This window comes from Necator americanus, chromosome I (assembly GCF_031761385.1).
Source record: "Necator americanus strain Aroian chromosome I, whole genome shotgun sequence".
Classification (NCBI taxonomy): domain Eukaryota; kingdom Metazoa; phylum Nematoda; class Chromadorea; order Rhabditida; family Ancylostomatidae; genus Necator; species Necator americanus.
The window spans coordinates 10,337,886-10,364,003 of record NC_087371.1 but is presented as its reverse complement, the minus strand read 5'-3'; the positions used below and the strand labels follow the sequence as shown (position 1 = coordinate 10,364,003).

Sequence of the window (26,118 nt, the reverse complement as noted above, 5' to 3'; positions counted from 1 at the left end):
ATAATATTTATCCAGCTCACGCAAGTCATTAGTGGGCTGCAGATGCGTTCATAAACTTCGAACTTCTACTCTGAGTTGAAGTCGAACGTTAGAGTCGTTGGAGTATCCCAAAGGAATCAATCAACGCTGTGGATTTTGTTCTTTTTTTTTGCTGCCCTTAAACGTAGGTAATATCTGTGGAGAACATTTATTTTTGCGAAGTATTTTGTAAGACATGCTTACTAATCTGGGATTTTTGGAATTGCAGTATAATTTTGGTAATATTTGACATAAAAATAGAATAGAAATTTTTTTTTCTGTCACATCTTATTGCCTTTAAAGAATGAACTTATCCCTTCTCATTATGTCCTGTGGGTTCGACTCAGCTTGGGCGGCTTTACCCTGCGATTTGATGTTGTGAAGCTTTGATTAAAGTTTGAAAATACGAAAATATAATTCTTTAAAGGTTATTCTCATATCGGGAATCCAATGCTGTGTCGGAAAATTTTGCTGAAGTATTTAAATTCCATCATTTTCTTCAGGTTTTTGTTAAGAAGCTGAAACTTCTGTCTATCGTTTTTCTCAAGCAAAACTTGCACTTTTCCTAGTGAACACTTCAGATTGAAAATTGAATGACAGCTTAGAGTCTCCAGTTGTTGTGTCCCCTTCTCGAATATGGTCGTATTTACTAGTTTTCCTTACTTCTTCTCATTTAATGTAGAATCACCTGTCTGTGATGATTTCTGATTATTAATAAGTGTTTTGCATGCAATGAGATGAAGCTCTAGTTGAAAAGGAATTGTTCTTTATACTTATAATAACTTCGTTTTCGTATTGAGATTGCGTTTTCAATTTTCTACTACTCACATACCCGCTGATTTCGAATTCAGGCCAGGATTTGTTCTGGATGCGTCAGGTGCTTTACAAGAATTAGAACCTTTTAGAGGATCATCTATTTTCGTCAACAGAAAGAAAGCGTTCACTTCTTTTCAACTGTGTCTATTTCTCCCCCATGATGTTTCGGCTGGCTGACCTTCATCATATTTAACGATAATTTCCCAGAGTTAGTGGGGCCAAGAAAACAGTTTACAGTAAGATAAGTCTGATAAGTTAGGGTGACTGATTAGATGAATCCCATATACTTTGAAAAAAGAAGCCTCTTAAATTAAAGCACTCGAGTGGTCCTCAAATTTACCGGGAGTTCCGGAAAAAAAGCCAAGTATTCCACAAGTTTCCATTCCACACGGTTCGCACTTTTCTCGTTTGCGTCTGGTTCTTAAATTTTCCTGGATCTATACATAAATTTGAGAACTGCTCTAAGAAGCGTTTCGCAATTCTAGTTTAGGTGTCTTATATCTTGTTTTATCATCATTTCGTAATTTCACCGGATAATTTAAGACATTAGGTTTTAGTGAGGGAAAATTCCACGTGCTGAACACATTCCAATAAAGAAAACAGTGGAACACCTCATAGGTTTTATAGAATTTTGCCCTAAACTGCCTTAATTTACTTGGTAACAAGATGCGTTGAATAGATTGAGTTTCTCCCATATCAGTGGAAGAAACCAGTACAATTTGATGCGTTATGCAGCTATTGGATTGGCCGAAGTTGAAGAAGTGTGGAAAAATAGCCGGAACGAGATGTTCTGGTTTCGTTCTTGTATGAGAATCTTTCGCATCAGTCTGTACTTCGACGTGACGTAATAAAAGTATTTAAAGAAGCGTTGCATGAAATGCAGCAAGCCAATCATTTCTTTCTTTTTTGACTTAAAGCCAGTTTTCGGAGTGTTCCTTTTGTTGTCTTTTCGGCAACCTTGAGATATACAGATAATCCTCGACAGCGTGATGCTCGCAAATCCTATTGTGATAGTTATCCGTTTTTACAATGGCTAATGTCACTGAAGGGTCTTTGTATGGATGAAAATCTTGTTAGCATACAGGCATCAATCATTCATAGCTTTTGGATGTGGTCATGGTTGGCCTGACAGTTGTGGATAAAAAAAATTTTGGCAGAAGACGAGTTTTGATTCTCCTACTTACAGTAGACTTTCTACACTCTTTTCTAAAGTCACTTCTTTCTTAGAAATTATGCGCAATTCACTCCTGCACTCTTTCAAGTATCAGCTAGCGTTATTGCGTGGTTTTTTGGCTATGCGGCTCGTCTAAAGAGTTGTGGAACTCCTTTCTCACCGCAGAAAAACCATTTCAAGGAAACTAATACTATGTAATGAGTTCAACCGTCAGTTGACGAGTGAAACCGATCAATGCTTGTCGAACTCTTGTCACACTTCTCTAGGATACATACTTTTCTATGAATTTCCTCAAGTTCCCCATGTCTCTCTGAAGGCGGCTGTCAGTTCCACCTGTCAACCGGCAACAGCCTTCATTATGCATGAAAATACTGCACTTTACCCGTTGATCGCTCATGCAAATGAATTTTTACTTAACGCAAAATTGTGTAGGTACGGAAATGGGGATAAAAATATGTGTTTGGTGAAGTATTTATTATTACTATATGTACAATAATTTCGACTATAAGAATTAACACCGCGTTTCTGGAGATTTAGGAATGACTGGAAATGGATGGTTGAATGATCTCAGTAAAAGAATAGCTCCACTGAAGAAATCATGAGTGAGATCATACAGCCTCCAGAAAGAATAACAGACAAATTTTCGCATATGAATTGAGCATCGGGCTGTGGACAGTTTGAGAAAAAAAGAAGCAAGAAATGCACAGTTCGATCAAAGAAAGGCGAAAATGTGGGAAGCGTAGAGAGTAAAAGAAAACAACAATATTGAAATATTCACATTCTGAACACCCTTATTGAAGAGAACATGGGGAAAGCCTAGGCGATCTACGGTAAATTGAATGGACGTGCATAGGAGCAAGCTCTGTCATGCAATATTACATGGACCTACATAATTATGTACACAAAACTATTAGTTTAAAAACATCAAGAGGGCTCTAGGAAATGGCCTGGATTTTTCCAGAAATTCCCTGCTATATCCCAAAATAAGCGGCCGTTGCTTTTGGTGGAGGCGGAGGCATCGGAGGTGTGAGCGGTTCACTAGCTGCACTCGTACTTGAGGAACAACTTATATGATGAGCCATTGTCAGTGGCGTTCGAGAATGTTCCCGAGTCACATAGGAACCTTTATACTGTCGTTCACGCAGGAAGTATAAGCAGAGCAATAGAACTGACAGTACAAGTGCGGCAGACAATAGAGCAGCGAGTAAGATGAATAGTTCACTACTCTGTGACAATCCGTAACGTGCACCAAAGAGCACCGCACATTCGTTGATCTGAAAAAAGAACGTTAAGAGGGCATTCCGATTGTGTACATTACAGTGCTGTTTAAAAAGTGTAAGTTTTTCCATAAATAGCGCAAGGTTCCCTTAAGTGGACAGCACTGGTTTGACCTGTATAGCGGCGACTCTGTCGGGGATGTTTTAATGCTGGGAAAATGGACGAGGAAGAGGAACGAAAGAATTCATAAGTTCATTGTAAGTCGTGATGCTTGATGGGAACTGGAAATATAGCTGAGATAGTGCAGTTGTTCGGATCTACTTCTTGTTCGATGGCATGGAAAAAAAAGGCTAGAATCTCCAAAAGTAGATGAGGAAGACGAGTTGAAGCACCTCATAGTCGTTGCTCTAAATGTGAACAACTTGTTCTTTTTCGAACTCCAGGAGAACGTTATCTCCCCGACTTTTGATTCCCTTGCTGTTAAAGTGCAAGAAAATAGAAGAATTTAGAGAAAAATCGAATTGGAAAGGCATCTAATGCTCAGTTTTTCCAAAGGAAAATTCCGGGGAATCCTCGACAGAAAGAAGAATAATTAATTCTTAGAGGAGGCATCGTGTCTATAGATGCTTCCCGTATGGAAATGTTGAAGAAAACATTCATTGTATGGGTGGTAGATATACTGACTTTTCATCTTAATGGATTATCTGCGACATATTCTTGCTATTCTTAAGGGGGGATTTCCGATAAACGCAGGAGTCATCAACCAAAAGTGCTTTCAAGCTGATAGCGATGGATATTACTAACAAAGCCAGGCAAAGCCTATGCATAGCATCAATCTAATGCTGGCTGCCATGTCTCAGGATCGTGGAATGAGAGGGCATGTGAAAGAATCTTGGTAGGTGAACTAAGCAACAGTAAATAAAAAAAAATAGAAGTTTCAATTTCAAGTTTTGGAAATGAAGTAGATAGAAGGTAGTAAAAAATTAACTGTACTCAGTGTACTTACACCGGTGACACTGAGCAGTGGTTGGCCTTTGAGTAGTGCTGGCTCAGCACATCTAGCGTCGTGATATCGTAGAATGTGCCTCATAGCATAGCGATCACGCATATGTTGTTGAATATGTTGTATAGAGCACGAACAATCCCATGGGTTACCACCGAGATGAACTCGTTCGAGCTGATCGATATAGTCCGACGCCGGCTGTGACAACGTCGAAAATCTATTGTTGGAGAGGTCGAGCTCCTAAAATTTGAAATGCTGAGTCCTTGGTTGAGTCAGAGCCAAGGCCGATCATCGTTACTGGCCTATGGCCAGAGATGAGTAATTGTTATTCGCAGTGGCAAGTTCGGATGTCTTTATAACGAGAAATTAAAGGAGGAAAATGATGTTAAACGAGCCGCACCATGGCCAAAGCAAAAATTAGCTTGGTTTCCTTTCCAGCTGCACACAAACCGAAAGTCTGCTAAATAGTATTTTTTCCGAGTGAAAATTTGTTGCTTCAGTACGATTAGGAAAAATTCAACAGATGTTGTAAATCTCATTAAAAGTGAAATGATTATGAGGCCGAAATGACGGAATGACGCTGAAATTGGGATTTCTCGGCTCAGCCGATCTGATTTGCATAGAAACGCTTAGACGTTTGCGCGACTATGCAAATAGGACTATGTATTAATGACGAAACCGGAGCTACTATAGTTATCTATGTAGTAAGAGTGATTCCCGATATGGTTTATAGAAATTTGGTTGCGGTTCCTTAGATGTTTCACATGCTATCGAGGATAGTAAGCAATGGAAATTCGCACAAAAATCAACAAACAAAACTAAACGGAGCCATTCTTGTGCTTACCTTCAGATTCGGTAATAAATAAGGCAAATTATCTGGTAGAAAATTCATGGTATTTCCAGAAATATTAAGGAATACTAAGTGATAGTACTGAGGTGGAAGAACCAATGGAATGCTGTCGATATAATTGTAAGCCATATTCAGGCTGTGCAAATTCGGTAGTGTTGCCGTAATGTCGGGATGGAATCCTGGAACAAGCAGAATTGAATATTCAATGATCAATTGTTAGCCGGTGCATCAAATGCTAGGTGCTAAGGCCCTGGTGGACAGCTTAGGAGAATTCACTCTTCAGCTTCAACATTGTACGATTATTTATTTTGAGGCATTTGGTCTGGGTAGAATGTCACTTCTTTAGAGTGACACTTTAAGATGAAATTGGACGACTGACTTAACAAAAAAAAAAAAACGTCTTACGAAATGAGTACGCTCACCTCCAAGCGAATTGCCAGCCATACTAAGAGTGCGGAGACTGTCCTGCGCCCAACCGAGAGAGCTCGAATGAAATTCGTCCATATGATTGAAAGAAAGATCCAGTTCAACCAGTGGAATGTTCCGGAAAGCGTCGACATGGAAAGGTTGTTTGACAAGTCCCAAACGATTATGTGAAAGATCAAGCCGGGAAATGTTATTGGAGCAGAATGCACAAGCTCCCACTTCCGTTAGGTCATTGCCGCTAAGGTCAAGCACAGCCAAATGTGCCAGTTGTCGTAACTGTCGAGTGGGTATCGTGCGCAGATTGTTATTAGCCAGTCCGAGATGACGTAATTGCGCTACATCGCTCAGTGACAGATTGGCAACACTGTTGAGACGACAGTCATTCAGATGTAGCTCCTCCAACTGGGGTACGTCAGAAAATAGGTCGTTGATCTGTTTGATGGGGATTCGATTCCCATCGAGTCGCAGCGATTTGAGAGTTCGCAGACCTCGAAGGAGGTTAGCTGACAGTTCAGTGATTGAGTTATTAGCGAGAGACAGTGATTTGAGATTGTGAAGGAAGGTGAAAACACCAGTGGGAAGAATACTGAGGTGATTATGGCTTAGATCGAGAAATCGTAGACTTGGCATGCCACCAAAGTTGCCCATAGTCGCATGTTCGATCTCATTTCCGTGGAGGTCAAGCACTTCCAAGGAGGGCAAACGGGTGCTCCGGCTCATTGCTGGGATACCACATCTTACAAGGCGAAGCTGCCGCAACTGGCTAAATCGGTTCAAATTGTCACTCCATTTGAATTTGTTCGATGGCCGCCAGCTTGGAGCTTGAACATCTAATGCTCTGAGCGTGAGCGGAAGTCGGTTCAGAATGTCAGCGAAGAGTGTGTCGTTAATACCGCCACGATGACAGTAAACGGCCCACGAAGAGTTATTAGGCGGAATAGCGTCGCATTCGCATTCACGTGGGCATTCGGTAATTCCGTGAATTTCGTAGGTTAACAGTAATAGTAGTAGTAATGCTACCATAACGACGCTGTGCTGTGGAAGAGGAAAACTGCGCCAGCGGCTGGTAGCAGAAATGACCGGGTGAATAATGGGCGTGGCATCTCATGGCGTAGAAGGCGTGGCCATCAGGAGAGGACGATTACACACACACCATTGGGTGTATAATCGAAGACGAACAAACATCTTCAGGCTAGATGACATCGGATGCGAAGTGCTTGAGATTGACGATAAAAGAAGAGATGTTCCGATGAAGTGGGCAAGGAACAGTTGTCGCTATTGGCTTTCACTATTCGAGCTGATTCGTCACTTTGATACCATATAGATGTCGTTAAAGTGAACAAACAAATGAAGACGCCATTCCTTCTTTATTCCATGGTGATGCTGATTGTGCTGGTCCTGTCTATTCGAATTAGACCACACTTTTTTTGTGTGACACCTAATTACAGGGTAGGTTAATTGGCTCTGTGAACGGTTGGCCTAATTCGCCATTAAAAAGGCGGTGAGATTTCATCGACAGCATCGAATACCGATTGCAACTATGCTTAACTAGGGCCAAGAAACATATGCAAGAGTTTTTTTTTTCCTGGATACTCATTCCGTCCTCTAACCACCGAATGACCCTGTTTTGAATCCTTGCGAAGACATGCAAAGACATCACTATTGATCATAGGTTAGTGACAAAGCTTTAACATTTGCGTTCTGTTTTTCGATTGTCCATAATTGCAGTGTGAAACAAGTTCTGCGAAAGAATTTTTTGTTCGTCGCGTTGACATGGGTCATCTTAAGGACATTATCAGGATTTAATACTGCAATTTTGTGGGATAGTTCAACCAGCGATCTGTTTCCGGATTCGTGTATGAAAGTTGTAGGTAAGGGATTGAATAGGAGTGACATGTTGCGACAAATGCGTCCTGCTGGATGGATGAAGGTGAACCAGCACAGAAAACCTCTGTGAGCGAACAACGAGCAAATAAAAAACTAGAAAAGGCCTATAAAAACAAGACAATTCGTTTCTATATTTTGCCTGAGGCTTAATGGTGCTCCATCTGCTGCATTTTTCTTTGGATTCGCAATCGCCTTTTCCGCTAACCACAATCCTTGGTCTTTGCCAAGCTGGTCATCATAGCCGACGGCGATTTCGGCCCGGCTTGTAAATATCTCATCTGTCTTATTCACTCACCGGCGCTTAGGAAGCTAGTTTCCCACGCCCAGGGTATAATTGTGCTCGGATTTCGAAGATCTTTTTGAAAGATATACGTCATACCTAATTTCTAGTAACTAACGAGTTGGCAGCCAGTTAAAATAAAATTATTAGTTTTACCTTCTTCTAGTGTTGATAATATAAGTAAATAATTAAATCAAGGAACTCTACATTGGAATATCACCTCTCTAGTGGGTGCACTGAGCATATTCTATTACATACAGTTTTCCGAGCACAGTAGATTCATATAATTACGTTATTCGATGACATCTCCAGCATATGGAGAGACGCTGGAAGAATGGCTATGGCTTGATTAAGCACAGGTGGTCGGAGGCCAGGAAAGAGTAACTCGACTCGCGGTTACGCGACTATGCAATGACCTAAGCGAGGACTTCCTCTGGTAGCAAACACCTGGACCTATGGAAATCCCATAATGGATGCGTAAAGAGCAACCTTTAGAGCAGCAAAGATGGGAAGGCACTCAGTTATCCTAGAACCTTTTTTGGGTTCATCGATTTCTGACCAGAACAACAAAGCTGAGCCTACGCATGTGCAGAACTGCTTCCGGAGCTTGATGTGTTATCTGAGGGCATCTATGATGAATTATCCGCTATGAACAGCGCAATGTTGCGCCGGCGGCCATGTCAAGAATCCCATTTTCTCTCTAGGGATTGGAGGCGGTAGCATTGAGGTCAGTAGATCATCATCTGGTGTCGTTTGTCGGTGCTTCAGATGGACATGATTAAATGGTTCGGCTGACACTTTAGAAGAGTGCTGGACTTGGAATGAGCAGAGCTCGTTTGTGGTGGGCGGAATCTTTGTAATAAACTTTGGTCAAAGGTGGCAAGCAGAGGAATGTGGTTTAGGTAAAAATTTGATCAAAGAGAAGGTGAATTTTCCAACCAGTACCTGCACTTCAGGTATACCAAAAATTCGGGATTAGTGCTGAAGCTGCAAGTCAAATTTGTGGTGTCAGAAGTTAAAATTAAGAAAGCGTCCTAAAATGGCTCGAATATGACATGGTGTGGAATGAAAGGGAATGCTAATTCCTCAACGGTTCCGCTAATACAAACGTTACTTTTCACTCTCTGTCGAAAAGAAAAAAAAACCTTTGTCAGCAAAGACTTCAACTGGAAATCTACGATTTTTTTGTTTGCACGCACCAGTAGGGAGAACGTCAAGTGAATGCGTTTTTTGCAAGATTTAAGCAATCGTCACGGTACTTCAATTAAGGAACTTCATTCCTATCAGGATGCGAAAATAATCCGTGTACTCGTTCTTTCAAGTTGTATAGTTTAGTATAGCAGCGAAAAAACAAAAGAAAAAAGAAAGTACGTACTATATTGAATTGCGTGACATCAATTTTGCTCCCTATGTGCTAATGGGTATGTCATATTTGCTGCAAAATTCATGTGCCAACATAAAATGTCCTTTGTGACATAGTAGTCAATTTTTAATGTTCTATACATACACGCATTCTGCACACGTTCGGGTTGCTATTCAACACCTCAAGAACGATGTTTCTTTTATATCGAGAATGTTTGTACAGGCAACTCGTATCGAATCGTGTACTCCACACGCAAGACGTGTTCAGAGTGCAATGTGAACGGCAAAGGTGCAAACATCTTTAACAAGAGGAATATTGACTTCACCGAATAAGAAAAGTGTCAGATTCTCCAAAAGTCGCCGTTACTAATGTGTAAAAATTCGCCCTACGTGCTACCTGTGGCGGCATCGCAAGGATTTCGCGTACACCCTGACGGACAGACAACGCTGTTTGATTAATTAGCGCGGATTATCCGGTGTTGTGACGATCGAACGCGCGGCTGAAGGTGATGAATACGTGACGTCTGTCATCAGGCATGCCGTATTTCTTGACTATAATATGTCATTTGAGGAGAAGTTGTTCAGTGAATAAGCTGTAATGCTATATAGCGGTCAGGAGATGAGGAATAGATCAGCAACCTATGTGGTTGATCCTATCCTATCCATAAACCCTTGTTAGAAATCGAGAAGCCAGCATTTATCGGGTTAGTCGGAAATTGTGAATATTCCGAAGCCAAATTTTGCCAGTTTATCATCGCGTCATGTGCGCGGAGCTCTGACCAGTGCATTAAAGCTTCACGATCCGTGAATTTTCGATGAGAATATCTATTAAGTGGATGGGGCTATGGCCATCAGAATGCTCTCTGAATCTCCTTGAAGGGAAAGGTTGAGTGCCAATAGATTTTGACCATTTTCCCATGGTTATCGCGAGAATACTATTAGTTGCCGCCGCTTAGCAGCAGTATGTGTACGCATTTTTATGTGACTATAACTGTGTACTTGGTAGTTCCGACCTATTAACAAATGATCGTCTTTGATTGCGAATGCATAAGGTCACCTGTGCGGTTTGCCTTTGCTACGCCGCTCCCCTTGTGTTGACCTCCCGCCGAGCGAGGCTGAGGGTAATAGGTTCGTGTCTTTGACTGGTGCTTGTCTCGAAGGTGTGGAGGAGCTTCTATATGGAATAAAAATAAACACAACGTTCGATAATTCTGGAGATTGAGTTCAACACATGCTCCAATCCTCCATAGTTCAACACATGCTCCAATATTTGATCCATGATTTGAATATCAAAAATAACAAAGTTATGCTCCATTGATTATAGAAATCTACATCGAACAGTTGTGAAATACGCGTGGATACATTGTTTGCCTGTTGTGAAATGAGCCTTCACATCCCTAGCATGAATTGGGAAATGCAGTGGCTCCGAGACTCGAATGTCCTGTTTTCAAAAAAGGCGAGGTCCTAAGCCACATACATTTTGAACACAAATTTTGAGTTGTTGGAGGTCAAAAAATATAGATCGCTTTAGTAGTACAGATATCAATGAATAGTAGCCTTCGGCTAGTGATCTAGCCACCTCATTTGTCCATCTTCACTTTATAGGTTGGCTTCGCTTTATAGGACGATTTGATTTTATGGAATATCGTAACGTAAAAGAACTGCAGTACGTTACTGTAATGTTCCTTTTTTTGCTGGAATGGAACTGAATAACTATCATATACTTAGTTTAATAGTCTCATTTTTATGTACGTTCATGCTTTCGTTACCATTTTGAATTGAGACTGACTTTTCCAGTTTGCTTTGACCTTCGAATGAAGTATCACATCACATTCCCATGTGTTCAAAGCCGTCCATATTCTCTATGCTATTCAGACCTGGTCTCATTAGCCTCGAAAGAACTCGCTCGTTGAACGTAATTTATGAGATACGGTATCGAATCGGTTGTTGTCGTTCGTTGTGAATTGCGCTTTTGTGCGAATTCGGAACGCCTGGCTGGGGATGAATTTAACGAGATTGTTCGCGCGACAGCGACAACGTTGTAGGGCGCTGTGGTGCTCGCCGGTCATTATGCGTTTCACACCTCGTCGCGAAACTATATGAATAGTTGAGTTCGTGGCGGATTGCTGGACGATTGGTAATTTGTCGTCGTTGCCGTGCTGAACCGGTTCGCTTGGTTTGGTTTAGAGTGAAATTGGCTAATGATGAGGGTATGCGATGGTGAGGTTGCTAAAAGGTTGTGGTAGTATGTAGACAGCATCATGGAGATGAGGCAACGCGGGCGAATAGAAGCATTAACAATTGCAACGAATTTGATCCACCTGATGTAATTGTAAGTATTTTCGCTGAACTGCGAATTTTGGAGGTTTTTAGCTTTGCGGTTTTGACTCCATGGATACTGTGAAAATCCTAAAAGATATTGCACGTGTCAATTCTCCCTACTTTTCCTTTCGAGCTGGCATCTCTTGGAACTTTTAGCACCATTATGTTTCACTAATTAATACGAGCTTAATTTCGTAGAACTGACCTTTTCACATTTTTTTCACCACAGCATTATTATATTAGAATATCCCTCGAAAATTTGATTTTAAATAGAAACTGTAAGAGGCATGGTATTCTTCACACATTGGCTCGCTACGTGCCACAATTTTTTCGAAGTCAACTAGTTGTCGAACATGAATGGTGTCGAGGATACCACTCTAGGAGTTCCTAGATTAATTCAATCTTTGCCCCCTCAGAGTTCTCTGGAAACTCTCCAAGCGTTTGTTCAGGAGCACTCCGAGGGTCCTCAAACCTTTTGAAAGACCTCTCCTGTTTTTCCACAAAAAAAGTGAACAAAGTGCCCTACACATATTTATAAGAGGTTTGCAAAATGCACGTTGAACAACGCAACTCCTTGCCTGCAAAGTGCTCTGCTTTATCGCAGACAAATGCTAAATTATTCACCGTTTGGATCGCTGTGTGCAGCTAGCAATTTGAATAGTTGCCCAGCGAAAACAATGGGAACGAGACCGTTCATCGCGGATTGTTGTCCGGACGTGAACAAATCGTGGTCAGCGATACACTTTAGAGTTATGGGGAAATGGTGCTTGATTTTTGCTGTTGCAATACATGTAAAATTAGTTTAAAGAAGACTAGAATATTGAGTAGTTTGTACTAGGTGCGGAACTGGGTAAACAACTCTGGGAAAGAACAATGACTTATGAGTTTGTGGGCGACCTGTTTTTACACTCGATTAGATCCAGAGAAAGCAAAAAAAAAAAAAGAATGATTGAAAAAGAATCGAATTAAAGCATTGAAGAGAAATGAAGTTGTGTTCAACGCAGAAATTTTGTGGGGAATATTTCATTTGAAGTGATAAATAATCAGATAAAAAGTTTACAACTGTGGCATTGCTGAGATCAACTCAGGTAGGGACAATCCCTCTTCTGGATTTAGCGACTTATGCGGCTTCACGATGTGTTTTTTCATAAATCTGCCCCTTCCCCCCAAATCCTGACCCACATGCTTGGTATCCAGGAACTCCGTTAACGAGAGCTATTCGTCATCCCTAGCATGTAAGCGCTTCCGTTCATCCAGCCGCGGCAGGTGGTCTCGCCTGTCGCGACCGTGCATCAAAAAGAAGAACTATGTGTGCGAACATGCATGACGGCCGAACGTGTGCTTTTTCGTTACGGTAGCCATGACGCATGGCCTTTACAGGCAATCACACGCAAGTGATGTCCTGGCGTACCGTAGTCACTGACAACGACACTGACCACTTGGTGGTTTTTGGAAACCAGGTGGTCGGAGTCATTACTCACGTTTTCGCAGCGTTTTCGTAGCTCTATGTATCTCTGTTCCTTGAGGTATGATCAGCGAATGAAATTGGTTTCGACATGTGGTTCCTCCATCGGAAGGGAATTTTGAGAGGATATTGTTCCCTGAGATGTTATGAGGTGTAATGAGTACTGAATAGCAAATAACCAAAAGACCAGAAGAAGGAATAACACACGCGATCCCGAAATTGAAACGAGCAATGGCGCGAAGGCCTGAATCCTGTGTTCCCATGAACAATACGATAAGGGATGTTGTCATTGAAAGGTGTCGAGCATGTAATGTAGGACTGTGAAAGAAGAAAGAAACTCTGAGAGACAAATGTTTTCTTGTTCACCCCGTTTCCATCTGTTTCTTTAGTTGGAACCTTTCCGTCGTATTGGAACATTTATTTGAGTTTTCTTATTCATCGGAACGATTTTATGTGTCCACAGTGATATATCCATAATTACCACCACCGAAAATCGTTTCGAATGACATCTGTCTTCTATGGTGCATGCTAAGGAGTTGATAGCTGCCCAAGCGGCTACTGTGGACTTATAGTAGTTTTACTTTGCATATGGAATTATAGAGCTTTTGGTTTTTTCATCAAGTTTTGCGGACACAGAGATGAAGATCTGGTTGGAATTCGTGTTTATTTCGGCTTATTCGGTGTAATTATTGAGATTTATGGAGTTTATTTTGGAAAGTTTTTTTTTTCTTTCGAAGCGAAATGCTCTAATTCAGACTTCGGTCCTTGTACTTGCTACGTTAACGTTGTTAGATGAAATTCTTGAAAAAAAAATGTTTCGGTTCAATTCTTGCCTATTGTTTCCATAGAATGTATCCGCATTGGTAACAGCCAGCTTAAACATCAACATCAGCATGTTCTCAATCCACGAAACTCAAAAACCGAGTTTTATTGCTATTGTTATTCACATGTTTGTCTTCTTTTCTATAAGTCTATGCAGTTATTTCTGTGACCATGAAAAGCTTGTTTCCAAGCAAACATTTTTCCTTGTAGCACTTCTGGATGAGCGATCCGTACATTATTCTATATTAAACGTTTGCTCACCTTGGATATTAAACCAGTAGTCTTAAATGACATCTTGAATAGTTGTATTTGTTTCAAAACTAATAAGGGAGTGAAACTCACTTGAGGATGACTTGAAGAGTTTATTAAATGCTTACATAGATAACTTCTTATACACATCTGTACTACTTTCGTTGTGCTGAGTTTGGAATAAGGCCTTGTTTTGAAGTATTTTGAGGAAAAGGCCAAGCGATGAAGTAATTCTGGGCCAAATACTGCGTGCAGCATAAACAACAACTAAAAGGTTGCGCATTCGTGCGGAATGAATTTTGTTGTACGAAAGGTAATGATCAACAATGATTTTTTTTCTCAAAGCTAACGATTACGAATGTTTTTATGTAAATGTCGTATAGGATTGAAGTAGATTAGAGGTCATGACAAGGCGTGGTTGTCGGTGGAGCCGATGATGAGCTAATGATGACGAATAAACACTTGAATGAAAAGAGGCGCCGCTAATTATGTGGACAAGGGATCCGTAACCAATCAAATTGCATTGACCTGACAAACTCACAGAATTCTTGTGATAGAGGCAGTTCTTAAAGGGTAAAGCGGAAAAAGGAGCTGTTAGAGTAAGGCAGGTTGATGAGTTGAGGTGAAAGTAGAATCGATCAAGGGTTTGATACTAGGTGAATTTCTTTCACTGCTCTGTTTTAAACTGAGGAATTGTGGGTGTAGTTCCTCTTACTCGGGGTTAGAACGATATCCGTCTTGGGAACTTCGGTTATCCCAGCCATCTGTTCGGCTCGTGATATTTAGACATCGGATAACTCAACAGCAATGAAGTTGGAAAAGATTAAGGACATCCGGGCATCGCTAACGTTTTCTACTAGTAATATTTCTCTTTCACTCACTTTTTCGTGGGAACTTCTGCAAGAGATCTGGAAATGATCATTAGTTCCACATCAACCACATTGTTCAACAGAAGAAGCGAAGCATTTAGCTGTGTTTTTTTTTTGTGAACTGATTTCTTGCTGCAGAATGTGGTCCTACTTTTGTGAAAGTCCTTCAGAAACGTTGGCCAATCGATCATTCCGTCACGTGGAGCTTGATGGGGGAGGCTATTCTTAATACATAACTGTGGTCGGACTAACTACTTCCCCTAATTTTGATAGGAAAGGACAAAAGAATCACTGGTTGGATTTTGGTAGTTCTAATGGTTAAGACGGTCTGCTCTTACGAGTTGTACATTGTCTTATGTTTTACGTTTAAGTAACATTGTTCATAGTCCTCCTTGTTAGGAAGTTTAAGAAGAGGATATCTAGTCTCCCAAGTGCCACTTTGATTATCTACTAAGGCTCATCTTGATGGTTTCCTAAAGGAAGTATTTCTGTTTTTGTGAACAGATCATGTAATTTGGTTGAAGTCTCAGGGCTTACAGGATTGTGTCTCCACGGCAAAGATCTATTTAAGATTACATCTACAAAAGAAGGAATGGAGGCATTACTTTAGTGCTATGTAAAGGAGCCTTTGATCCAAAAATCCAATACAGAAACAACCATTTTTAGAAGAGTACAAGATCACTTGCTTCCTGATTGGATTATTGTCCTATAACGTTTTCCTAACTTCTTTGTGGTTTTGGTTGTTCAAATGTCGCTTTTATCTGTCGTTGTGCACAATACTAGAACAACGACAAGCACTTGACATTGTTGGAACACCTGCTGTCGGTAATGGATACGGATTACCTGTTTGTCATAGGTTGTCGTTTTTCTGTTTGATCGACGGTATGGCAGCGGATTTGATGACATGATTGTCATCTGCCATCGCAATGTGATTTTTATGAAATTTTGATTCGCTACCAGGATTGGTGCGACGTCATCGTCGGATTCAGGAAAATGATTTCTTTGCATTATCCGGAATTTAAAGGACAGAAGTTCCGCAGCGACAACGTCGAGATCGATGAGAACGTGTTTACTCAAATTAGCGAATGCGATTAGGCTCATTACGCACACTTAGTCGGCGTTCCCTTACAGGATGCGACGTCTAGAGTTGCCGGAGGATCAGTATGAGTTGTAATGGAGAATGGTCAGTAGGATGGAAGGGAAATGAATTTTGGCGATCTGATGGGTTCGGCTATTGTTCCATTAGAATTCGGATAGGCTATCCTAAATGGAGGTGTGGTTACATGCAGGGAGAGTACATATCCTATGTACTTTTTCCTGTAGAAAATAATTTCCTCTAGTGCTTACTGTTCACAGTTGTGAGAACATGTCCGAAGCAGAAATGTTATTGGTTTTTTTTCAAGCGGTTTGTGTCGCCAAAACTTGATTCTGTTGTGGAAATTGAAATTATTTTTTTCCAAATTCCTGAAAAATGTTCCTTCCTAACTTGGTAAACATTTAATTTTGGCTCAGATCTCAATTGAATTATAGCAACAACTAGTATATCAGGCGTTTGAAAATTTCCCAAGTACATGGTGAACCTCTACAGCTGAGATTGTTTTCGAGCAACGTTTCGTTCCTTGCATTTCTGCAAAAAGCTATCCCGTGATATTTGTGATGATTATTTCATCATTTGCAGCAACTATGTAGAATTTTGACCGTTCATCAGTACTCTCTAGCATCGAATCTATTGTGGATGCTATTTTATCGCCAATGTTTTTATTTCATTTTATTTTTCGAGAACTTCGTAATTTCAGGATGTTCTGTTTGACTTCGTTACCAAACGGGTCATCAAAATCGTATTGCACACAAATATGCCAGGACACTATGACTTTACAATGTGAGTTGCATTTTTTGTTTTCGTTTTTTCTTTCTCAATTTTTAATTTTCCGAAAGTGTTTCCTCAGTCGTATTCACCTTTATTTGAACCCTGCATGGTAACAGTTGAAATTTTAGTCGCATTAAGTGTTTATACTTATTTATATTTATTTACTTATTTTCCAATTCTTCTAACCCTTTCGTAGTATTTCTTCGTCTTGATGGTCCTCTTTTCTTAAGCTTTGGGGAGGCTAGGCAGTTTAATTTGGAACAACAGAGAGCAACCATTGGGATCTCTTAAGAAATTGTCGTTTGAGACGTCGAGGATGTGCTCTGCAGCGCTGTCCGTAAACGATGAATAATTAAGCATTATTTGCTAGGATTGAAGATTAAAGACTTTATGGATATGTAACCGTTTGTGGGACTGTCTTAAGGCGAAAGATTCTAGGTTCGAATTGAATTAGGACGTGGAGGAGTTTTTGAAAAATTCGGTTTTCTAATATATTTGTTTCTTTGAATACAATAATGAAACAATAATGAATACGACTTTCTGGGGCTTTGATCCTGGAATCAAGATTTGCAACCGTATTTAATCAATTGGTGAGAGACCTCTATCATTGACTGAATAGGACCGCATCAGAGGCATTTGTCTTTCCACCAAAGATCAAGTTTTCTTTGGGAATACATGCTTTTCATTTCTTCGTCCATCTCTCCTTTTTGCCATATAAATTCAGTAACTCACTGCAAACTCCGTGGCTGCGAGGTTGAAATTTCGAGCGACAAGATAACGTTTTGTGTTCACATCGCCTTGTATCTCTAGTTCTTTCCAGAAGAAGTTTCTCTTTCCAAAAAAGACTAATGCTTTGCAATTCTAGTTTTCTGAAATATACAGTAATGAATCGTTGGTTGTGTATCCAGAGAGTACTCAGAAGCCGTTTTTTCTCTTTTTTTTGACGAGAAACAATCCTATTTTCGTATTTGATGCGCATTAACCTTTCGCTGCACTTGATCAAAAATTGTTAGGCATTGCTGCGTTCTGTGCGTGTGTGCGTTCGGTCTCTGTTAATCGCCACGAACTGCGCAACTTTACGATGATTAGCCGCGTAAGCGAGTGCGAATGCGCGAACTCATCGGGGAGCTGTAACCGGGTGCACGGCTGCATCGGTAGCCGCAACATATCATGATGATTGAGCTGGAACAATCTGTTCCAGAAATCGGACTACGGTCTAGTGGGAGCTGTAAATGCCATCGGATTTGCCGGCAACAATCGGACTATCTTAGTGCGACCACCGTGTTTGACGAAAATTTTTAGGACATATTTCGGTCGATTGAGCAGTAGATAATATATGTTTGGGTGGCTGTTTAGTATAGGTTTGGAATAGATCAAACACCTGAGCGGCAAAATCGTCGTGAATTATGGTTGAGCGCTAGACGAGCGACGGGTACGAGATTTTTTTCCGATTTCAAAATGAGGGGTCGTGGAGGAAACGCGTTGCTAGGATCGCGCTATTAGCGGAACGGAAAGGGGTTGTTTTTTCCAATCTTTTAGGGGTGGAGGGTTGTAAAGAGACATAGTACACAGAAAACTATCTGCAGAATTCAATTAGCTGTCAGTTTCTTGACTGATAATTGGATTGCATTCAATACGAACACTAAGCAGCAGTTGGATTTTCAAGATGGAAGTTTGTTTTATCATCTCTTCCTGTATTTTTTTTCTCCACGCCTAAACAATCATTGGCTGGGTGGTAATTATTGCACTCCAGACTATTGTAGGTGGTGTTTGTAGTGGAAAATTTGGATACGGCATTGAAATCGCAATAGTCAAATGTCTTGTGGTGCATTCTGGTGAATCTAATATTGGATTGCTTTTTTCACACTTTTTTGTTTTTTTTTTCACGAAACAACATTAGCAATGAACAATATATGGTGAGACAAAAAGGTGACTTACGACAGAAGCATGCGAATCAACAAATTTGCGAAGAAGTTTGTTTTATGCCTTCGAGGTTGTTGAAATCATGCATATTCCATATTCCGTGAATAAATGAAACTGAAAATGTGGAAGCCTGCATAAATTGCTTCTGCGATGAATCAACGTGACGTTTTCGCAAGTTTTGGTTTATTCAGGATTTGCTTGTATTTTCAACATTTTCTGTTAACAATAATGGAGAAATTTGCTGTAGTTTGAAGCTATTTCTTAATTATAATCTTTACGTCTATGGCGTCGAGTCTCTTCTTGCCTCTTCTAGGAATGCCATTTTTGTGATTGGAAAATCCACTACTTCGTATAGTAACTATGATTGCTGCTTGTTTTTAGCGCACATAACATGCAGTTGTTAAGATTATTTTGTTTACTCGGTTTTTGCGATTGTCCAGAGTAATTGTGAGTAGTGTGGAAAAGCGTAGCGATAGGCTAGAGAGCGATCCAAATAGAGTTAGCGCCGGTCGCTTTGTCTCCGATGCGATTTCAGCTGAGCCTTATACTAGGGAATGCGCTGGGAATGAGGAGCTACACAGTGCTTCTGCTGAGTGTTAGTTGATATAGTGTCGGGGATCTTTGGTTAACCTACTATGATCGAGAAGTAAATTTGAAAAGACATGGGGTAGCTCTTGAAGTTCGCTAGGAGAGCTGTGACTTTGATGAGCTAAAATTTCTTTTCGCGTAATTTGCATAAGAGCAGAGAAATGAAAAGTAAGAATGGCATTTTGTATGCATGCCAACTTCCTTTCTTTTCTCCTTTTTTATTTGACATTCTATTATTTTCGACCACGTGAGGTCCATCCGCTAGAAGGAACAGACATGGTGGGAGACTGGATCATTTGCGCTTCATAGTAAACCTTTCCTAACAATGACCGCTAATGTATAGGAATCTATGCATGGAAACAAGTTTAGCCACATCTTGAACTAGTATTCAGCTGAAGCACCCTCCAAACGCCTTATAACATTATTATTAATCAGCGTTAAAGGCATCACCCCACGAATCTGAGGAGGTGCAGATTTCAGGTGGAGTATTCGTATACGGGATGGGAGACTACGGAGAGGGGGGTGATTCCGTCCATTTCCTCCTAATTGCCGTAAAAAACGGCCCGGAAGATGCGGCGCCGCACAAGACTGGCCGGCTCATTCGAACCTCTTGTACAAAATGGTGCACCAAAACGAATGAAGCCGTATCTTCCGTTTACGTTACGGGCCGTTTTTTACGGCAATTAGGAGGAAATGGACGGAATCACCCCCCTCTCCGTAGTCTCCCATCCCGTATACGAATAATCCACCTGAAATCTGCACCACCTCAGATTCGTGGGATGATGCCTTTAAGCCATTTTATGTTGACTAGTAGAATAATGACACTAGTTTATTTATTGGGAAGCGCCGTCGCCGCCAATATTCGGACTTCCGAAAGAGCCGTATTTCTTTGCGGGACTTAATTTTGACACATTCGCGCTTTTCGGCCGTATGCACTATTGGTGCTGCGTTTCGACGTCGTTAATCGTGTAGCAACGACTAATCGCACAGTTGCTAATCGCGTTACATGCTGTTTGTCCTTTGCCTGCGTTTGAGATAGTGATCAAAGCGGCGGGTGCGATTGTGAATTGAAGCGGTTGCGATTCACATAAGCGATAAGATCGAGAAATTTATGAATGTTGAGTTATGCTGGGGCTGAATGAGGTAGATCTGGAAGAAGCACTCATTTTTCTGTGGATTCACCTTGGAAGAAATGTTTGCATTGGATTGCGATTTTATCAAATGAGTTTTTGTTGTTTCCTGCAAAAAGCAAAACCACCGGCTAAGATCGTTATGGTCATCATGTTGTTCTCGATGCGGCCATTTTGAATTGAATTATATGATTGCGCCACGCTTTGTTACCAACATGCAGCTGTGCGTGCATGTTGCACGGTGCATTGCAGGGTTTTTCGGATTTAGCAGGGCCTTCGGGAAACGAGGGATCAACTGAAAGTCCTGGAGCAGTTTTGAACAAATTCTACGAAAAAAAAATGTTGCAAATAATGTAAAGAGATGTTTAGAAGTCGATATTTGTTGTTTAGGTTGCATGTGAATAGATTCTTTTTTTAATTTCTTAGAGGTCTGCGAATTTTTACTTCTCTGGTAGTCTTGTTTATGCTTTTCTTGCCTTCCTCTATTTCTGTGAATTCGCCAATTTTCGCTAGTTTGAACCCAGTAAGGTTTTTAACTACAGTCAAATAACGCAGTAATGGAGTTCCGATGTATTGTCAAGGATGTCATGGCTATTGTTTTTCTTCAAAGCGCACAGCAGTTGTCCTCCTAGCTGCATACCAATTAAAGAGTCGTGCAGATCCAGCAAAATTCGAAAATCCTAGCTACTAGTGGATTATTTGTTATTTATATTATATGTGTATTATATTGTGGATCTATTTATATTTAGTATATTTGTATTTATAGCTATATCATTTGTATGATATAATTATTATTTCAGCTATGCAAGATGTGAATTTCGTGTAACTTTTGACGGTAGCGAGCCGACAGTAATCACCACTTCATCAAAGGTGAGTATAGTCGAGAATTCTCGTTTAAGTACTTGGTGTTTTGCCCAAGACTACGGTATGGCACGCCCAAGTGTTTACTGCGTACTTCGTAAAGGTCTGTGCACTGCTGGTTGTTTCGGGGAATTTCTGCTTTTCTGAGCAGTAGTTAGGTCACTTTTCTCCCACGTAGCAAACGAAGGCAATAAAAGCGCAAACTTTCGTAACTATTCAGGTGCTTTTGTGCCTTCTCCAAGAAAAATTTCCAATAATTGTTACTAATCGTCATATAGCATTTGGATAACCCTAGAGAAAAGCTGGTGGTTAGACGGCAACTACTGGCTACAGTTAAGGTCCAATGCTAAATAATGCAAAAGAACCTCGTCTACATACCTAAGAGTAAAATGTTGACGGAAACGATTGAGATCCACACAAGATCCCAGATAAATGTGTCAATTGGCTTTAAGCCAAAAAGTTGACAACTTTTTCTCGAACACAGCTTCTTTGCTATTAGTTCTGAGTTATTTGCAAAGAAATCGAAGGAGAGGTTTCTCCTATGTAGTATAGCTAATTTGACTGCATTTTCTCAGTTGAGCATCTGATTAGTGCGTCTGATTCGAGTGAAATGATGCGTGAAGCGAACACACGCTTCAGCAATTGTCCATTGTTGCAGTGGAGTTCGAAGTCTATTTTGTTGCAATGATGGCGAACGTTTCAAATGGGGAATCATCACTGAAATATGGATTTGCTGAGAGAAAAATCTCTGAAGAATGTCTCCTCCATATCTAAGTCTCTTAAACAGCAACGAAAGAAACCACGTGCACGATATGACGGCACTTTACCAACTGTTGCATGCGTATAACTCTATTCTTTGAATGTGGCGTCACGAGGTCGGAGCATAGGACATACCATCTGTTTTCTGATTACCAACATTTAGATGCCTATCTTTGTGTGTATGTATAGTTGATGTATTGTCGGGATCTTTTTTGAAACGATTGCTTCGCTAGAGTAGCGAACCAAGATGGCGGCCAATAATGCCATCATTTTACGTTATAAGTGGCCAACAGCGTCGCACAGCACTCATGAGACCCGAAAAAAGGCGAGAGAATGTTGAGAATGATGAGTGGGGACTATAGCGGTTCAACGACATGAATGAAAGGTGGTTCTATGGATGAAGAATCTATGGCCGAAGAAATTCGGAAAGCACATTGACTTGTAGCATTAAGTTGCTGTTGTCATCTTTTCTGTCTTTTTTATTTGGTTGCTGTTAGCTAATTCGCGGTTTCCTTCCTGATTCCTAGAAAAAATTTGTTTTCGGAGAACCATTTAGTTGCAAAGAAGAAACCAATGAGGTGGATCCAAAACCGAGTTTAAAGCGGAAAAGCAAAAGGAGTGTTTCTATCCTTTAAATTGAAGATTAGCTTAGTATATTACTGTTCTCTGAAGTGCTTAGAAAGATTCCATCAATTACTGGGTAGGTTACGATACTTTTGTTGGGTTTGAAGCGGCGATTAGAAAATCTCACTTTTTTCTATCGTTCGATCGAAGCTCCCCGGTTATGGAGGTGATATTGGGGTAAAAGGCGGCGCGAGTCCCATAATATGTCAGTGCCTGGAAAATTGCTTATTTGATATTGACCCTTGCTTCGACTATGTCCCAGCCGCAACACGGACACATGAGCCTGTGTGGCGTGTCATTCATGTCACAGGTGTAATTTCTTTGAAAGAGTCACATTTCAGTATTTTTCTTCCCAGTGATGAACGGATTAGACATAAAATATTCTAAGATATTTATCGAGTTATGCTTTCATAGCCTTATCCACCGAGGGTGATTTCTTACATTAAGATGAATATAAAGGTTCATCCAAAGGGTGAAACCCTTTTCAATGGGTTCTAGTGGATCCCTCACTTTTTCTAATTAGTCATTGCTTATCTTAAAATCTTTTTCAATAACAACTTTACAGTTCAATGACATCTGTGGTGTCTTCTCCGATGCTAGCGGTGAATACGAAGAACCGCAGCCGGTAGTCGTATCACGCAATACACAAGAAGACCGTAACCCGTTCGGATCGACGTTCTGCTACGGTACTGATCAAATAGTCGTCGAGGTTAGGATCTCTTAGCCTGTGTGCGATTAAGGATGTCATGTACAGTAAGAAGTAGTTATCCTTGAAAAACAGCGTCAAAAGGGTGAGAGTGCGGCTGTCATCAAAGCGTCGAAATGCACAGTCCATTGATTTTTATTTGATGATGTTGTGGTGAATGGTGAATTTATGAGAAAATGGATTTGGGAATGTGAGTGAATCATTTTTTATAAGGGAATATCAGGTGAGGGACTCAGTTTGCAATTTTTATTGCTCTCGTAGGTTTATCGTGGTTGGTGAAAAGTTCGTTTTCATGTTCTTTCAGTTCCATTTTGCAGATAATGGATAATGGACATATTGCCGCAGTAACACTGTACGAATGATTCGAGTGATTTTTCTTTTTTTCTCGAGTCTTGTACTTCCTCTTTTTCTTCTCTTCATATTGTAAACATTTTATTATACGATTTGATCGCTTTTTTGTTTATGTATATACTTCTTGCACAGTAAGTTTTTGAAGCATGCCAGCACTGCCATTCTCTCATTCCCATTCATCACACAAGAATGGGCTATTTTGTACACAATTCGTCTAATTTCGCATAGAAATCTGCACTAGATGTGATTTTGTGTAGTTTTTGAATTTAGAATTTCACGAAGCTGTACATGTTGCGATAAATTTTTAGTCATCCACATGTTGCGATAAATTTTTAGTCATTCGCTGTCTGCCTCCGAATACCTTGACTTAAAGGTAGGACCGGGTGTACCAGTTTGATTCGCGTTTCAACTACTTTTGTACTGAACGCAATCAGTCATCAAGTGTGTGCTTTCGAATGTATATAACTTGCACACTTGTATGGCACAAGTTTTGTATAGATTGACGGAAGTTCCTGCTCCATGCTCACCCTACGCATCTGTCTTACGATGGGCTCAGGCGTTGTGCTGCTGCCAAAGCCCACAGTTTGACAAGTAAGTTGCATGGAGTGAACATGGAATTTCTGGCGACAACTAACCATTTCATCAAATTACCTGCTGGCTGCTCTTCAAAGCAGTATACCACCAATCTGACGTGGTGAAGGAATCCCCGGGAAAAGCAAGAGATGTGGTTGTAGATTGCGGGATCTGGGGTGGTTCCGTTCATCTCTTCCTGATTCTGTCGTAAGACGGCGTGAGAACCACTTTGATTATTCCACGGTATGCTAAAACGCTCCTTTATGTACACATTCCGGTCCCCTTAGCAGCCTATTCATTGGTCTTACGTGAATGGGCTGGTGAGAAGACATCACTAATCTTCGACCGATGGCAATTGATCGCGCATACAAGTTGCAACTGAAATCATCTCAAAAAATGTTCCTTACGACGATCACGGAGAGAGCGGAACAACCTTCAATCCCCCAATCTACGCCCTTAACTCTAGATTTTCCCACCGATTCCTTCACCACGTCAGATTCGTTTTATGATGCCTTTAAGTGAGCTTTTGGTCCTGCTTTGTCCTGTGACTACTACAGTATCTCTCCAGTAGTCACTCGCCGCATTACAAGAAATACTCGGGTATACCACCCATTTCCAGGGTAAGAAGGTGGGATGAAGGCTGTGAGGAACGCCTGCTACATCGTGCCAGAGGAATGTGACCCCGAGTCTTCTACGCCTTGGTGTGGTTGCAGTATCACAGATGATTCGCCCCTTGTTTCGGAAGAGGCGCGCGAACCTTTGGAAGTAGAACAAAATCACATCACATCTGCGTTCTTTGGTGGGCTCAATATGTCAATGCTCAAGATACCCAGTCTGCTGCAGTCGTTTTCCGTCTCAATGCAAATACGAACATGGACTTGAGCAGTGCTGATCGAGAAGTAGAATTACCCTGCGGAGCAGGTTTCGTCCGATAGTAGTCCTGTGGTCGATCTTCAAGAAATGATGGACTCCATCGTCTCATGGAGATGTCATGGACGCCAACTTCCGTGACAAATGTCAACTCCTTCAACGAAAAGGGGAGTACTGGCGGAAAATGCCAACTATCAAACTTCAACTTGACTGCGTCTTGACAAAAAAATTTCTCTGCTGGGACGTCGAATTCGACTCCAATTCTTGTACAAGGAGATCACCATCCGAGGTGAGTATGATGATCAACTGCGTGAAAAAGAATCTGTTTAGCTATTTTTGCTTCTGGGTGTGAAGAAGAATTCTAAGCAGAAGGTAACGTGGAATAGTCTCGAATAACCCGTGGAAAATCATTCGTCGATGTCCGTATAGAAACCGTCTTCGCATTCTCGGACATTTCGAGAAAACCAGCTAGATCATTTTGATCAATGTATGTGTGTTAAGGTTGCTTTCGGATCCAGGTTTGGAAAAGCCGAAGGAGGAGTTGCAAGTGCCCGAAAGTTCACAGAGCTGACGGAAGAAGAACTAGGGATACGTAACAGCAAAAAGATTGATACTATGCGAACTCTTGATGAAAATTGAGCAGATTTATTTTAGTTAGTTAGTTTTAGTTTAGACAAAAACGCGATCGATCAGGTTAGGCAGCGAGATCAACCATTAAATGAAGTCAAATGAGTCTATCAAAGTTTGAAAGCCTTTTTTAGATCGTGGGTTGTTCGATGTTCCGCTTCCAACGTGGTTAACGATTAATTGAGCGTTTTCTCTGAAGGCTGAACACATGAGTCAAGGTTCGTGAAGCCAGCCAGCTGCGATCATTGTAGATCGTAAATGTGGAACCTCAATCTAATGCTAGAGGATTGGACATGCTTGAAGATAACTGGTTTTTTTCAATAACAATGCTGTCTTAAATCAAGAGAATGTTTCAAAATAGGTGTTGGATTTTTATCAATTTTCTCTAAAGTAGCTAAGGTTTACGTCGAACTGTCGAATTCTCTCACCACTGGTGCGCGGTTACATTCATCTGGAGCTCTTTCATTTTTTCCTTCCT

General features: G+C 40.8%; 4 protein-coding genes across 5 annotated transcripts in view; 3 read left to right on the top strand and 1 right to left on the bottom strand.

Moving 5' to 3' along the window:
* Positions 1 to 23,581, top strand: part of RB195_005064 (uncharacterized protein) — a gene marked incomplete at both ends in the record, with an annotated part of 32,746 nt that extends 9,165 nt beyond the window's left edge. The window contains 5 exons of one of the 2 annotated variants that reach the window (XM_064177354.1): positions 7,364 to 7,435; positions 16,558 to 16,640; positions 21,070 to 21,139; positions 23,079 to 23,222; positions 23,537 to 23,581. In XM_064177354.1, the coding sequence (XP_064034480.1) occupies positions 7,364 to 7,435; positions 16,558 to 16,640; positions 21,070 to 21,139; positions 23,079 to 23,222; positions 23,537 to 23,581 (414 nt within the window). Of the gene's footprint in view, positions 1 to 7,363; positions 7,436 to 16,557; positions 16,641 to 21,069; positions 21,140 to 23,078; positions 23,223 to 23,536 lie in introns of those variants that run through there. The other variant, XM_064177356.1, reaches the window with a different exon arrangement.
* Positions 2,980 to 6,528, bottom strand: RB195_005065 (uncharacterized protein; the record flags this gene model as incomplete). The annotated part of the gene is made up of 4 exons (XM_013452521.2): positions 2,980 to 3,282; positions 4,233 to 4,469; positions 5,074 to 5,258; positions 5,502 to 6,528. 4 exons carry the CDS (start codon positions 6,526 to 6,528, stop codon positions 2,980 to 2,982), a joined length of 1,752 nt encoding a protein of 583 aa, XP_013307975.2.
* A 1,195-nt stretch (positions 23,582 to 24,776) lies between the features above and the next one.
* Positions 24,777 to 25,025, top strand: RB195_005063 (uncharacterized protein; the record flags this gene model as incomplete). The annotated part of the gene is made up of 1 exon (XM_064177353.1): positions 24,777 to 25,025. The coding sequence occupies one exon, from the start codon at positions 24,777 to 24,779 to the stop codon at positions 25,023 to 25,025; it is 249 nt and encodes an 82-aa protein (XP_064034478.1).
* Positions 25,026 to 25,134: 109 nt separating this feature from the next.
* RB195_005062 (uncharacterized protein) lies at positions 25,135 to 25,813 on the top strand (the record flags this gene model as incomplete). The annotated part of the gene is made up of 2 exons (XM_064177352.1): positions 25,135 to 25,302; positions 25,775 to 25,813. The coding sequence occupies 2 exons, from the start codon at positions 25,135 to 25,137 to the stop codon at positions 25,811 to 25,813; spliced, it is 207 nt and encodes a 68-aa protein (XP_064034477.1).
* Between the last annotated feature and the right edge of the window lie 305 nt (positions 25,814 to 26,118).